Source organism: Misgurnus anguillicaudatus, chromosome 6 (genome assembly GCF_027580225.2).
Source record: "Misgurnus anguillicaudatus chromosome 6, ASM2758022v2, whole genome shotgun sequence".
Classification (NCBI taxonomy): Eukaryota; Metazoa; Chordata; class Actinopteri; order Cypriniformes; family Cobitidae; genus Misgurnus; species Misgurnus anguillicaudatus.
In genome coordinates, this window is record NC_073342.2 from 26,958,811 (window position 1) to 26,972,343 (window position 13,533).

The window sequence follows — 13,533 nt, forward strand, 5'->3', positions numbered from 1 at the left end:
ATGTTTATGATATAAACTGAATGAGAAAAAACAGTATCGGCTCCAAATATCGGCTAAAGAAAATCGGCAGCCTGGTATCGGTCATCGGCTAAGGCTGATGGAAAAAAATCGGTATCGGCATCGGCACAAAAAAATCCATATCGGTCGATCCCTAGTATATATAAATGTTGGCAAATGAAAGCAATAATATAGTAAGTAATTAAAACAAAAAAAAAGTATGCATAGCGAACAAATAACTGTAAAGTAAAATCAAACCAAGTAAGTAGAAATAAACAAAATTAAGTAAAGCATGCATAATAATTATAAAGTAAATATAAAGTTAAATAAAAAAATAAGTAACCAGAAATAATCAACAAAACTAAGTATGTATGATAACCATAAAGTAAAATGTAAATTTAAATCAAACCAAATAAAAATAGCACAAGTGAATATAAAATTCCCCAATATAAACTAAAGCTAAGTATACATATAAAACCCAAAACAAAAAGTAAACTCAAATCAATAAAACAAAAGTACTACCTAATAATACATTTTAAGTAAGATTTGTGTAATATGTTTTGATTATACTTAACCTACATGCGTTTGAGGTTTGCTTTTATTCCTCATTTTCCTTTAAATTGACCCATATTAATATTCCCTGTGGTTTTTACAAAGCACTCATATTCCTTACTATAATCTATGATGTACCATTGTGGGATTTCTATTTGATCATTTTGTATTTGCATAATTTTTGATACACCGATACCTCGACATCTAGCTGCTAATGATCGTATGTGTCGATACATAAGTCTTTCTTTGCTATTACTTAGTGAACCCAAACATTCTGCTGGACAAATAGGTTTGTACAGTTTCACATTACAATGGAGTCTATTAATCTCAGCACATTTTTCAAAATCAAATGGATTTGGCACTATTATTACTTGACTTGCAGGTGATTTAGCACAAAACAAACAGTTTTTTTCTTGTAAATCTGTTGCTGTAAAAGTTGCCCATTCATACCATTGATTACTTTTTGCCGTTTCCCATAAAATGTCTAGTTGGGTATCTTCTCCGTACATACTGTAATCGTCCTCAATATATCTACGTTGTTTTCCTCTCCATGTTAGTTCAGTTGTATTTGAGATTATATTGTTCCTCAGTCCTTTTGAGGGTTCAACAATCAATGGCAAGTATGTATGGTTAAGCGTTTGTGTTGACGGTAGTAACGTTGAAGACTTAAGGCATGTGTTCGTCAAAGTCTCTGTGTTTGTATATGGCGTTGACATACGGGATGTGTGATTCAAAGTCTGTGTGGGTGCAAGCGCTGTTGACGTAAGGGATGTAGAGTTCAAAGTTTGTGTGGTTGCAAACGCTGTAGACGTAAGGGATGTAGAGTTCAAAGTTTGTGTGGTTGCAAACGCTGTAGACGTAAGGGATGTAGAGTTCAAAGTTTGTGTGGTTGCAAACGTAGTTGATGTAAAGGAGGTATGGTTCAGAGTCTGTGTGGTTGCAAACGTAGTTGATGTAAAGGAGGTATGGTTCGGAGTCTGTGCGGTTGCACGCTCCGTTGCTTTAAAAGTTGTAAGATTAAAAGGCTGTGTGGTTGAAAGTGAAGTTGATGACAGGGAAGTGTGGTTCAGCATTGGAGTTACAGGTGTTGAAGTCAATGGCAGGGTGGTGTGATTCCGGGCCTGAATAACTGGAGGCGGAGTCGTGGTGTTGTTTAAAGCATGAACTGGCCACAAGCATATGATGATCAGGCATGTCGTCAGATGTGTTCTGTCCATGGTCATTTCCTGATGCCACATCTTGTGCCTCATTGCTTTTAGCAGAAGTTTCTTGGTTGATTGTTCCAAGGCTGTCCTCTCCAGTCACTGTTTTTTTCTTTATGAGCTTTAGTGCAGTGGTTTAAGTGGTACCACGTGTTGCTGCCTTCCACTCGGACTGCTGTTGGGGTAGAGGCCACCACTTTATATGGTCCTTCCCTTCTGGCTTCGTTCCATTTCCTCCTGAAAACCCTCAGATAGACTTGGTCCCCTGGGACAATTGGACATGTGGTCTCCGTCTCCTCACTCGGCTGCTTTCTCCTTTCCTGCACAAAAATAGCTTTATGGATAGCAGTTAGCTTTTTCATGTATGACCTTAATTCCATTTGCAATTGCTCTAATGGAGGCCCAGAATATGGACCTCTGCAGTGTGGAGCGGGCATAGGTCGACCTGTAAGCATTTCATGCGGTGTTAGATGTGTAGTTCTGTTAGTTTGCATGCGATAGCTCATTAGTGCAAGAGGTAAAGCATCAATCCAGTTAAGTTTAGTACTAGCACATATTTTGTTGAGTTTTGCCTTAATGATTCCATTGGCTTTTTCAACCATCCCTTGAGATTGTGGATGATAAACACATCCCAATCTTTGCTTTATTCTTAAATGTTGTAGTACTTGTTTTACTGTTTTTTGAATGAACGCTGATCCATTATCTGAACTTATTTCTGATGGTATTCCGAATCTAGGAATAACCTCTCTTGTCAGAAATTTGATTACTGTTCCGGCTCCTTCGTCAGCCGACGGTACAGCCTCCACCCAACGACTAAACCTACAAATAACAACAAGCAAATATTTCTTACCCTGCACTCTCTTGATCATATCCACATAATCCATAACCAAGTGTTTAAATGGTCCCTCTGGTACCGGAATATGACCTATTGCTGTTGTTATTCCTTTTCTGACATTGTACTTGGCACAAATTTCACATGTTGACAAAAACTCCTCTACTGTTGCATACAAGTATGGAGACCAATATCCTTGTTCTTTAATTTTTCTAATCACTTCTGCTCGAGCACAGTGGTCAAATCCATGCGCGTCTGTGATTAGAACATTTAACAGGGCTGTTGGTGCAACAATGTGACCTTCATGCGACCGCCAAATGTTTTGGGAGTCTTTTGTGGCCCCTCTTCGGTGCCACATAGATTGCTCATATGGTCCTGCCTGTTGTTGAATCCGAGCAATATCATCAATGGTTGGGTTGGGTTCAATAAGAACTTCTGGAGCTATTATTGCCACCTGACACCCGGAGGCCTTTTTGGCCTCTAAATCTGCTGCATTATTACCCTTGATGACATAACTATTTCCTTTTTTGTGAGCTTGACATTTGATAATGGCCAGTCTTTTTGGCAACATCATAGCTGAGATTAATTCAACAATCTGTTCAGCATGTTGAATAGGAGTGCCATCACTTCTTTTAAAACCTCTTTGTTTCCATACTGCCCCATTAGTGGTGACAGACGCCATGGCTATAGGCTGAGTCTGTCAGAATGTTTGCTGTTTGCCCTTTTGCCAATTTGCATGCTGCTGTAAGAGCTTTTAATTCTGCCAATTGAGCTGAGCACGGCTGTGCGCAGTGTTGGGACAGTACAGACACAAAATCCTCTCCCTCTTTTTTCACTACTGCATAACCAGTGTGAATTCCTGAATGATCCCTGAAACTTGATCCATCCACAAAGTAAGTGACTTCTGCTTCAGTAATTGGGGTAGATTCGAGATCGGGTCGTAACCTGGTGAATGCTAACGAGTCAGCAACACATTCATGTGGCTCACCTTCATAAGCCAAAGGAATCAACTCTGCAGGATTCACCGTGTTACACCGTTTAATTGTTACATCTGGATGTGTCAGTAGTAACAAATATGCCAAAATACGGGCTTGTGTCAAAACAAATTTTCCCTGTTCAATTAACTCTGCAATTTTGTGATGGGTATATATGATAACTGGATACCCCATAGTTATTGAAGAGGCCTTTTCATATGTTTGAAATACTGCTGCCAGACCTTGCTGATAACAAGGTGGATATCCTTGTGCTACATTGTCTAGTTTAGTACTGTAGTATGCTATTGGTTGCTTTTTCCTTCCACTGCAGGCTTCTTGCATTAATACTGCAGAAGCATATCCATCAGCTCTGTTGGCAACAAACAGGTGAAAGGGTTTAGTATAATCAGGTGTACTTAAAGCAGGTGCTTTTTGAAGCTCCTGTTTAATTGACTCAAAGGCTGCTAATGCATCTGTAGTCCACTTTAAGGGAGCACTAAGATTTTGTAGCCCAGCTTGTTTCATAATGTCTCTCAATGGTGCTGTTCTGATTGCATAATCTTCTATCCAATCAGCATTGAAACCTGTCATGCCCAAAAAAGTCATCATCTGTCCTACTTTTTGTGGCAATGGTGCTTTACTTATGCCTTCTAGGTGTGCTGGGGCTATGGCCTTTGTTCCATATGAGATTAACCTCCCTAAATATTCCACCTGTGGCTGGCAATATTGTAGTTTGGTTTTGGATACTTTATGACCTCCTTGAGCTAGTTTAGTCAGTACCGTTATTGAGTCTCTATGGCATTGTTCCAGTGATGTTGAACAAATCATCAAATCATCCATGTATTGCAGCAAAGTGCTGTCTATTATGAGATCTTCCAAATCAGCTTTGAGTACCTGATTAAATATTGTTGGTGACATTTTAAACCCCTGGGGTAATTTACAATATGAATATTGTTTACCAGCATAAGTAAATGCAAACAAATATCTACTTTCCTCAGCAATTGGTACACTGAAAAAAGCAGAACATAGATCAATCACAGTGAAGTATTTGGCATCAGGGGGGACATTTGTTAGCAGAGTGTGTGGGTTTGGCACATCAACTTCACTATCCTCTACTATGTCATTTATTGCTCGTAGATCATGTACGAGGCGCCATTTAGTTTTGTTTGCTTTAAGTACAGGGTAAATTGGAGTATTACAATAGCTGTTTGTTTCAAAAAGTACCCCAGCTTTTAATAATCCTTCAATGGTATCCCGTATCCCCAATTCAGCCTCTGGGCGTAATGGATATTGTGCTTTCCTTGGAAGGCAAATGTTTGGTTTAAGTTTCACTTTTACTGGGCTGGCTGATTTTACTAAGCCCACATCTGTTTCATATTTGGACCACAGCTCTGGTGGGACTTGTCGTTCCACATCCTGTAGTAATTCAGCAATATAACTCTCTTCTGTTTCAAGTTTTGTCATCATTTGAATTTGTTTCTGCTGATTAATAATTACTTCCTGAGGAATTCCTAACAGTGAGGTTCCATACAGAATTTTAATGTAATTTTTATCAGCAGAATGAAAAATCAAAGGATTTTCTGTTACCTCCCATTGACTTTGTGAGGCCTTTTTCAGCATAGGCCCAACATCTTTTGATTTCCAATTTTTCCCTACATACAGAGATATATGGGGTACAGAATCAGCTATAGTAAACCATTTGTTTGTGAAGTCATTCTCCTTTAAGGTTATAGCTGCTCCCTGTTTGCCTATTATGATAGAATCTGAAATAAACTCAATTTGTTGCCCTTTGGTTTCTTCCTGCCATCTCGTTTCAAGTTCTGTATTTCTTAAAGGATCATACATCATTGCACAATGGAACTGTGACTTTGGTATTTGTGCATCAGGAATCTGTGCTTCAATGAATTTACCCCATTTATCAAGTGCTTGTTTAACCTCATTCTCAATCTGTCCTAACCAGTACACATTAGCTTTTGGCTCAGAGATCATCATTTGAGTTCCTTTTATATCCACATATACTCCCTCTGCAGAACACCAAATTTTAAGACCCAATTTACACAAAGCATCTCTTCCTAAAAGGTTAATAGGAGTCTGGTTTGATATCAGGATTGGTAAGGTCACACGGTTGTTTTTAGTTTGTAGACAAATCGGAGCGGTCATTGGAATTAACTGAATTTGTCCCGAGAATCCTATTGTCTTTACAAATTTGCCAGACATGGGGAGATGTGATGCATAATTTGAATTTACACATGTATAAACCGCTCCTGTGTCTACCATCATGGGTATGTTTTTTCCTTCTACTTTAACCTGTAAAATTGGTTCTTGATTTGCATTAGTGGTTAAAATTGGTAACTGACTCTCCCCAATAGGATTCTCTGGGCATCCCTAAAAATCTGGATTTGTACCTATCCAGGGATTCACAGGACCCCTCACAGACTTCTGCCAATTCTTCCCCCTTCTACCCCCAGGGGACTGGATCCATGAATGGCTCGGACAAGCACTCTTCAAATGACCTTTTTCTTTGCACCCCCAACAGATGATGTCAGAAAGTCTGTCTGTTCCTCTCCTGTCCCCTTGTGGTGGATTTTTTGTCCACCCCATCGGCCCTGGCTGTTGATTGTATACATTGATGATGGGCACGTGGGTCTGGTGTGCATTAGGAGGGTTTGTTGCGGGAGGGGTCGGCTGAACAGCTGGTGGAGGAAAAGTAACCGGAGCCATCACTGACATCTGGTTGTGTTCGTCTTTCTGCACGGCTGCTTGAATCTTTCTCTTGTTTCTGTTTGAAAGTTCTTCCAGCTGTAACTGTGTCAGTTTTCTTCGCAGTTCTTTCTCTTGCGTTTTCAGTTTCTGTTCATTTTTTCTGAATAAGTCCACAGCATGAGACACATGGTCACAAAACTCTTTGTGTGATTTAGAGTTTAGACCTACCACATCTTCTAGTTTGCTTTTTACAGTCTGTGGCATAGCATCCACTATGGCGTTTCTAAAAAGGGTGGTCATAAGAGGATCCCCCTCCGGGTCTCCCTCAGTCTCTTGTTTCCATCTCTTTAATTGTCTTTGAACGTAAGTGAGGGGATTTTCTGTTTCCCCCAGTTCCTCCCCCTTCAGTGCCTTGGGGTCGATTCTGGTTTCATACTCAGTTCGTAAAACTCGCCACACTTCGGGGCGGTATGCATCAAAAACAATTCCATCCATGTCGTAGGAATTCACGGCTCTGTGTAAATTAGCGTCTTGGAGGATCTGATCAGTCTTAGCTCCCCCTACGATCTTCGCTAGAAGGGCTTTGATGTCTCCAACTGCAATCAGCTTTCCAGCTAATTCCTCCTCCAAAATCCTGATGAACTTGCCAGCCCCCTCGTGGATATCCGGGAGTCGGTTGACGAGTCCTTGAAGATCCTGTGAAGCCCAGGGGACGTAGTTCCCTTGAGCTCCTTTAATTAATATGGGGAGCTGTTTTGTTAAAGGTCTAAGTGATTTTTCTTCCCCGCGTGACCATTTCCCCACATCAACCAGGGACTCCGCTCTCTCTTCGCCCTCCCTGCTTTTTTCATATGTTTCATCAAATAAACATTTTTCTTCACTTACTGCTCTTTCTAGTAAGTTCTCTTTTTCACTCTCTTGTTTTTCTTTTTCTCCCTGCTCATATGATTGCTTTGCACTTGGTGTTTTTATGTTATATTGCGTTTTCATCTTTTCTAGTGCAGTTCGTGCTTGTTTGTAACAGTCTAACTGTAATGTTTTTTCTTTTGTTGCAAGAGCTGATTTGGTTTTAGGTCTTACAACTGGCTCTCTCTCCTCTTCTTCCTCTTCCTCATCATCTTCTATTTCCACAGTTCCTTTCATCTGCATCTCACCCAAAATCCCAACAGTTCCCTTGAGCAATGGAAACTGACCCTCAGAGCTCAAATAAGGAGGGGGGTCTGCATATTTTTGTTCCTTAGCCTTGGTTTCTTGTTCCAAGTCTTTCAACAGCCTTCTGGCCTGCTTTAAATGTTTACGCAGACATTCCCCTTCTTTTTTGAACAAAGCTAAAATCTCCTGCTCCCTTTCACGTTTTTCTTCTCTTTTTTTGTTTTTCTTACTCATCTCTTTGGTTTTGTAATTTTTAACCAATGTTTCCATTTCCTCACACAATGCCACATCAAAAGTCCCCTCTTCTGGCCATCTGGTGACCATGTTTTTTGTACGTTTTTGCCATTTTTTAGACACTTTATTTATAAGATCCTTACACAATGGATACTTTGATCCCAAAGTTTCAACAGGACTGAATGCCATGTCTTTATTCATAATACAAAAACCCTTAATACACTTTGTGGGTTTATTGAATTTTATACGTTCAATTGTTTATTCTCCTATACGTCCCCACAGGTTTTTATGCTTTGAAAGGAGATTGTATAAAATGTTTTCAAATCCAAAACATATCAAACAACAATATCAGCCATCTTTATTTCTTAGTTAAACCTTTATTTTTCATACAGAAACCTTGTTTTGACCAAACCTTCAGTAAGAAACTCGCATTCGTATCAATCCCTTTATTTATTTTTGGGCTCCCTTAATTTTTAGGGCTCATAACGCACACTCTAACCCTTTATTATTTTTAGGGCTTATACATTCAGTCTTTTGTCCCTTTATCTACAGGGCTCATCACTCATCAGTATCCCTATTTTATAGGGCTTTTCAAACATTCATAAGTATCCCTATTTTATATAGGGCTTATCAAACATTCCACCCCACACCCACCAGACAGTAATTACACCCCCCTTTTTCAGCCCAAAGGCCTGTCCAAGGGAAACGCTCTCACTGCCTGCCAGATGCAAAGTTTATTTAACAGTCTCACAGCAGCTTGCAGCCTCACTCAAAATTCCCACGCTCACAGACACAGACACAGAAACAGAGTACTCCAACACTTAAAACCGAAAAACCACACAGTTTAACTTATACACTAAGAACCATTAATCATTTCACCTCCATCCACATGATTAATAAACAATATACAGATAAACACTGTATATCAACTCGTAATATTGATAACACTTCCTCCACACAATATTACCTTATGCATTAAAAAACCATTAATCATTTCACCTCCATCCACATGATTAATAAACAATATACAGATAAACACTGTATATCAACTCGTAATATTGATAACACTTCCTCCACACAATATTACCTTACACGCGTTCTCTTCACTTACAAATCTGTGTCAAATCACTATGGTCTTAATAGCCAACCCATCAGTAAGTCAATACAGATTCATGCATGCATGCCTTTGTTAAATTGTACCCTTGAAATCAAAACCCCTTTCACATATATGGTTCTTAAATTTAGAAGAGCTTAAATGTCTCACCACTTTGGGCAGTTCTGGCAAACAACACAAACCTAATTAATAAGCAAAAAGTGCTTACCTTAGTATATGGCCATTCTTGTTTGTGTTGTTCGTCAGGTCCGCCCAGGTGGTTCGGTACTTCAGCCCTTTTCTATCCTGTTCGTGACGCCAAAATGTTGTGGTTTCCCTTTTTCGGATGAAACAATCTTCAATCTTAGGTTTTGATTTCAAAGATGGACTTTATTGTCAGCCAAATAAAGCCGTGAGGAGATCTTGCAAGATCCACTAAAGTTTTACTGTACCCCAAGTGGTATATATATAAGGTGGCCTCCCCACCCCATGTACTCCATATATGGTCTAATATTCAGTAACATATGGTTTGTATCATATGGAAAACATATGGCATCACTTTGTCAAGAGTACAGTACGTCTTTTGTCTCAGCCTTCGACATGTAACAACCTTCGCCATGTATAAGAACATACTGCAATGCATGCTGGTAAATTTTATACACACAATGGTGAACTATGGTTATATTCATATAGAAAAACATAATGGTAAAGTAAGATTATACTTAATTCCTTTATATTCGGATTAAAACAAACTTCATCACTGGAAAGACCGGCCGACCCTTCCTTCGCAGGCTTGTTAGCATTCCTCGTCTCTGACGGAGTCTGCTTACAGGGCTTGTGGGGAGGCAGCTTCATCAGGTTAAGCCACTGAAGGACCTGCACGAGGGAGGTCACAACCAGGCTGTTTTTGAAGAACTCCGTGCAGCTACGGATTTGGCGCTTCACCGTCGGCCGTGCTATGTCCACCTTGGTGGTCCAGGAGCGCCACCTCTGGCTGTGTCTTGCGGACATGAGGGATGTCGATAAAACCCAGCTCCTGAATGCTCCGGTTTCCCAGGCCAGCCTGTTCGGCGAGGCAGTTGAGAACTTTGCTCAACAGTTCTCGACAGCCCAGAAGCAGACTGAGGCCCTCGCTAGGATCATGTCGCTTCGGAAGAAACCTACGCCTGCCCCGTCGAGGTCGGCACCCCCTCCGTTCCTCCCTGGGGCTCTTCTAAGAAGCGAGGAACCAGTCGCCAGCAGCCCGCCCGCTAAGCCCGGTGGAAAGAAGAAGTCCAAGCGGCCATGAGACGGCCGACCTGGAGGTGGAGAGGATCGCTCTTCAGGAGATGGTGAAAGCACCACTCCCCCCGCCGGAGGAGGACCGGTCGGGGAATCTTTTGTTTCATCTTGTTTCTGTTCCGCGACTTTTCAGTCAGCACCCACAAGACCACAAAAAGAGCGAATTCCTCTTCCTTCTCCAAGTCTCCAGAGGTATGTAGGAGTTTTGGACGAGCTCAAAACCCTACGATCTCCTCTTCCTTCTTCGCCAACGGATGTGTCGAGGGTCCCAGGACATCTACAAAAGAGCCCCTGCTTAACCATCCATCAGCGGAGCCGAGTGAGTGTTACATCACACTCCGTAAGGTTACGGAGGAGAGAGAAGGAGGCGGCCCACAGAAGCAGAGACAAGGCTACCTACACCAGGGCCAAATATGCACTCAGCACAGCCATCCAGCATGCTAAGAGGTTGTATAAGGCAAGGATTAAATAAGATCGTTATTTAGATTGTGGACAAGAACATCAGAGCTGTCTGGAAGGGCCTACAATCTGCCACAGGCTATACAAAGCCACTTCTACCAGCTCCCACTGACCCAAACTTACCAGTTCAATGTGTTTTGCACTAGGTTTGAAGCCCCGTGTGAGCCCCCCCCCCACACTTAACCCCCTGGGCCCTCCCTCCCACTCCGTTAGCTCACCTGCACCACTGGTTTGAGGTTTGAAGGCTTCTCAAAGGTCTGAACATCAGGAAGGCATGTGGACCAGACAGGGTGTCACCTGCTTCCCTTAAGCACTGTGCTAGTGAACTGACCCCAGTGCTCACAGACGTTTTTAATCAGTCCCTGGAACTAAGCCGAGTACCTGCCTGCTTCAAAACCGCTGTTATCATTCCAGTGCCGAAAAAGCCCAAGATCAGCTGCTTGAATGACTGCAGACCAGTTGCTCTCACTTCTGTAGTGAGGAAAACATTTGAACGCTTGGTTCTCTCTCATCTTAAAGCATCCATCGATCACCTCATGGATCCTCTTCAATTTGCATATCGTCCCAACCGCTCAGTTGACGATGCAATCAACATTGCACTATATTCTACAACACATGGACAATCAGAATACCTATGCTAGACTCCTGTTTGTGGATTACAGCTCTGCCTTTAATACTATAATTCACAATCTCCTTCACAGCAAACTGTCCCAATGGAACATTAACCCTCTCCTCTGCTCATGGATTACAGACTTCCTTACTAACAGGACTCAGTATGTCAGGCTGGGCCCATATCTCTCACAGCCCCGCACATGTAACACCGGCGCCCCCAGGGTTGTGTGCTGTCTCCCCTGCTATTCTCACTGTACACCAATGACTGTACCTCTGGTGACCCATCTGTCAAAATCATCAAATATGCGGACGACACCAAAAAAATAGGCCTCATCTCCAACAACGATGAGTTTGCCTACCGTAGTGAGGTTAGTCGCCTGGAGTCCTGGTGTGCAGTCAGTAACTTGGAACTTAACATCAACAAAACAGTGGAGATGATTGTGGACTTTTCAACTCATCTTCCTCTGGTCATTAATAATTCATCCGTCTCTGTGGTAGAGCACTTTAAGTTCTTGGGCACAACTATTACCAACACACTCAAATGGGATAATAATATCTCCCAACTAGTGAAGAAGGGCCAGCAGCGTCTGTTCTTTCTTCGCCGCCTGAAAGGACTACTGCTCAGTACCTCCATCATGGTACAATTCTACAGGGCGTTCATTGAGAGTGTGCTAACTTCCTCCCTCACGGTCTGGTTTGCCTCTGCGTCAGCCCGCACAAAGGCCAGACTACAAAGAGTCATCCGGGCAGCAGAGAGGATTATTGGCTGTCCCCTTCCCTCTATTATGGACCTGCACAGCTCCAGGTCCATTAACAGAGCTGTGAAGATTGCGGCGGACCCCTCTTATCCTGCCAACAGTCTGTTTAATCTTCTACCCTCGGGAAAGCGGTATAGGGCTATTTTGCCCAAAACATCACGCCATCGCTACAGTTTTTCCCCCCATGCAATAGCCCTCCTAAATGACTCTTAAACTCATTGCATTTTGTTTTGTTTGTTGTACTGTGTGTTGCCTGCATGGAGAATATCGAACCAAATTCCTAGTATCTGTATACATGAAATAAAGTTGTATGAAATGCGGCCATTGCGCGTGCTCGCATGAGCACCCCATCTCCGCTCGCTGCGGGTACACCGATCGTGCTTCTAATTCCCCTCGCTCTGTATCTGGGGGCTTTGGAAGAGCTTCCCAACCCATCGCCTTGGCTTTTACGCACAATCCATCTCGGCTATACAATTCAATTTGCCCGGCGTCCTCCCAAATACTCATGCGTTCCCTTTACCACGGTGGCTGCTGGCGAAGGATGCGATCGAGCCGGTTCCACCAGCGGAGATAAGGTCAGGGTTTTACAGCCATTACTTTATTGTACCCAAGAAAAGTGGCAGCTTGCAACCGATCTCAGATCTTTGTGTACTGAATCGAGCACTTCACAGAATGCTGTTCAAAATGATTACGCAGAGGAGCATATTTTAATGCATCCACCCACAGGATTGGTTTGCAGCCATCGACCTGAAGGATGCGTACTTTCATGTTTCAATACTTCCCAGACACAGGGCGTTTCTCAGCTTTGGGTTCGAGGGGAGGGCATATCAGTACAAAAACTTACCGTTCGGGCTCTCTCTCTCTCCCCGTATCTTCACGAAAGTTGCGGAGGGCGCACTGCAGCCCCTAAGAGAGAGTGGTGTTGGCATTTTGGCGTATCTAGACGATTGACTCACAATAGCTCGGTCTCGTCAGATGCTGTGCACACACATAGATCGTGTACTCAAACACCTCGCCCGTCTCGGTCTTCAGGTCAACTGGGAAAAGAGCAAACTTTGCCCTACGCAAAGGATCTCTTTTCTCGGTATGGAACTGGATTCGGTTGATCTAACGGCACGTCTCACGTGTTCAGTAATTCTGACTTGCCTTAAAACCTTCAAAGGCAGGGCTGCGGTTCCACTAAAACAGTTTCAGAGACTTCTGGGGCATATGGCAGCAGCTGGGGCTGTGACACCGCTCGGGCTGCTCCATATGAGACTGCTTCATCGTTAGCTTCACGACCGGGTCCTGAGGAGATAGTGGCTCAGCGGCTTTCACTGTATTATAATTGGACGAGATGCCGTCTCACTTTCACCCCGTGGTCAGACCCAGCATTTCTCAAGCTCAATGCTATTGTTTGCACAGATGCCTCCACCACGGGATGGGGTGCCATGTACCGCGGGCTTGTCGCTTCGGGTGTCTGGTTGTCACCACAGTAACATTGGCACATAGACTGCCTTGAGCTGTGGACTGTATATCTTGCGCTCGTCCATTTCATCAACAAGATTCGAGGCAAAGATGTCTTAGTGCGCACCGACAACACTACGGCTGTAGCGTATATCAATTGGCAAGGCGGTCTGCGCTCTCGTCACCTGTCACATCTTGCCCGTCATCTCCTCCTATGGAGTCAGAAGAATCGGAGGTC

The 13,533-nt window shown here is 42.8% G+C and overlaps 1 protein-coding gene and 1 long non-coding RNA gene across 2 annotated transcripts in view; one reads left to right on the plus strand and one right to left on the minus strand.

Moving 5' to 3' along the window:
* Positions 1-13,533, minus strand: part of LOC141364333 (uncharacterized) — a 71,649-nt gene that overhangs the window by 28,102 nt on the left and 30,014 nt on the right. The window lies entirely within an intron of this gene.
* Positions 1-13,533, plus strand: part of LOC129434521 (receptor-type tyrosine-protein phosphatase beta) — a 40,079-nt gene that overhangs the window by 17,182 nt on the left and 9,364 nt on the right. Inside the window, exons 23-27 of the mRNA XM_073869098.1 lie at positions 9,665-9,998; positions 10,154-10,339; positions 10,735-10,955; positions 11,313-11,980; positions 12,882-12,933. Coding sequence (XP_073725199.1) covers positions 9,665-9,998; positions 10,154-10,339; positions 10,735-10,955; positions 11,313-11,980; positions 12,882-12,933 — 1,461 coding nt within the window. The remainder of the gene's footprint in view (positions 1-9,664; positions 9,999-10,153; positions 10,340-10,734; positions 10,956-11,312; positions 11,981-12,881; positions 12,934-13,533) is intronic.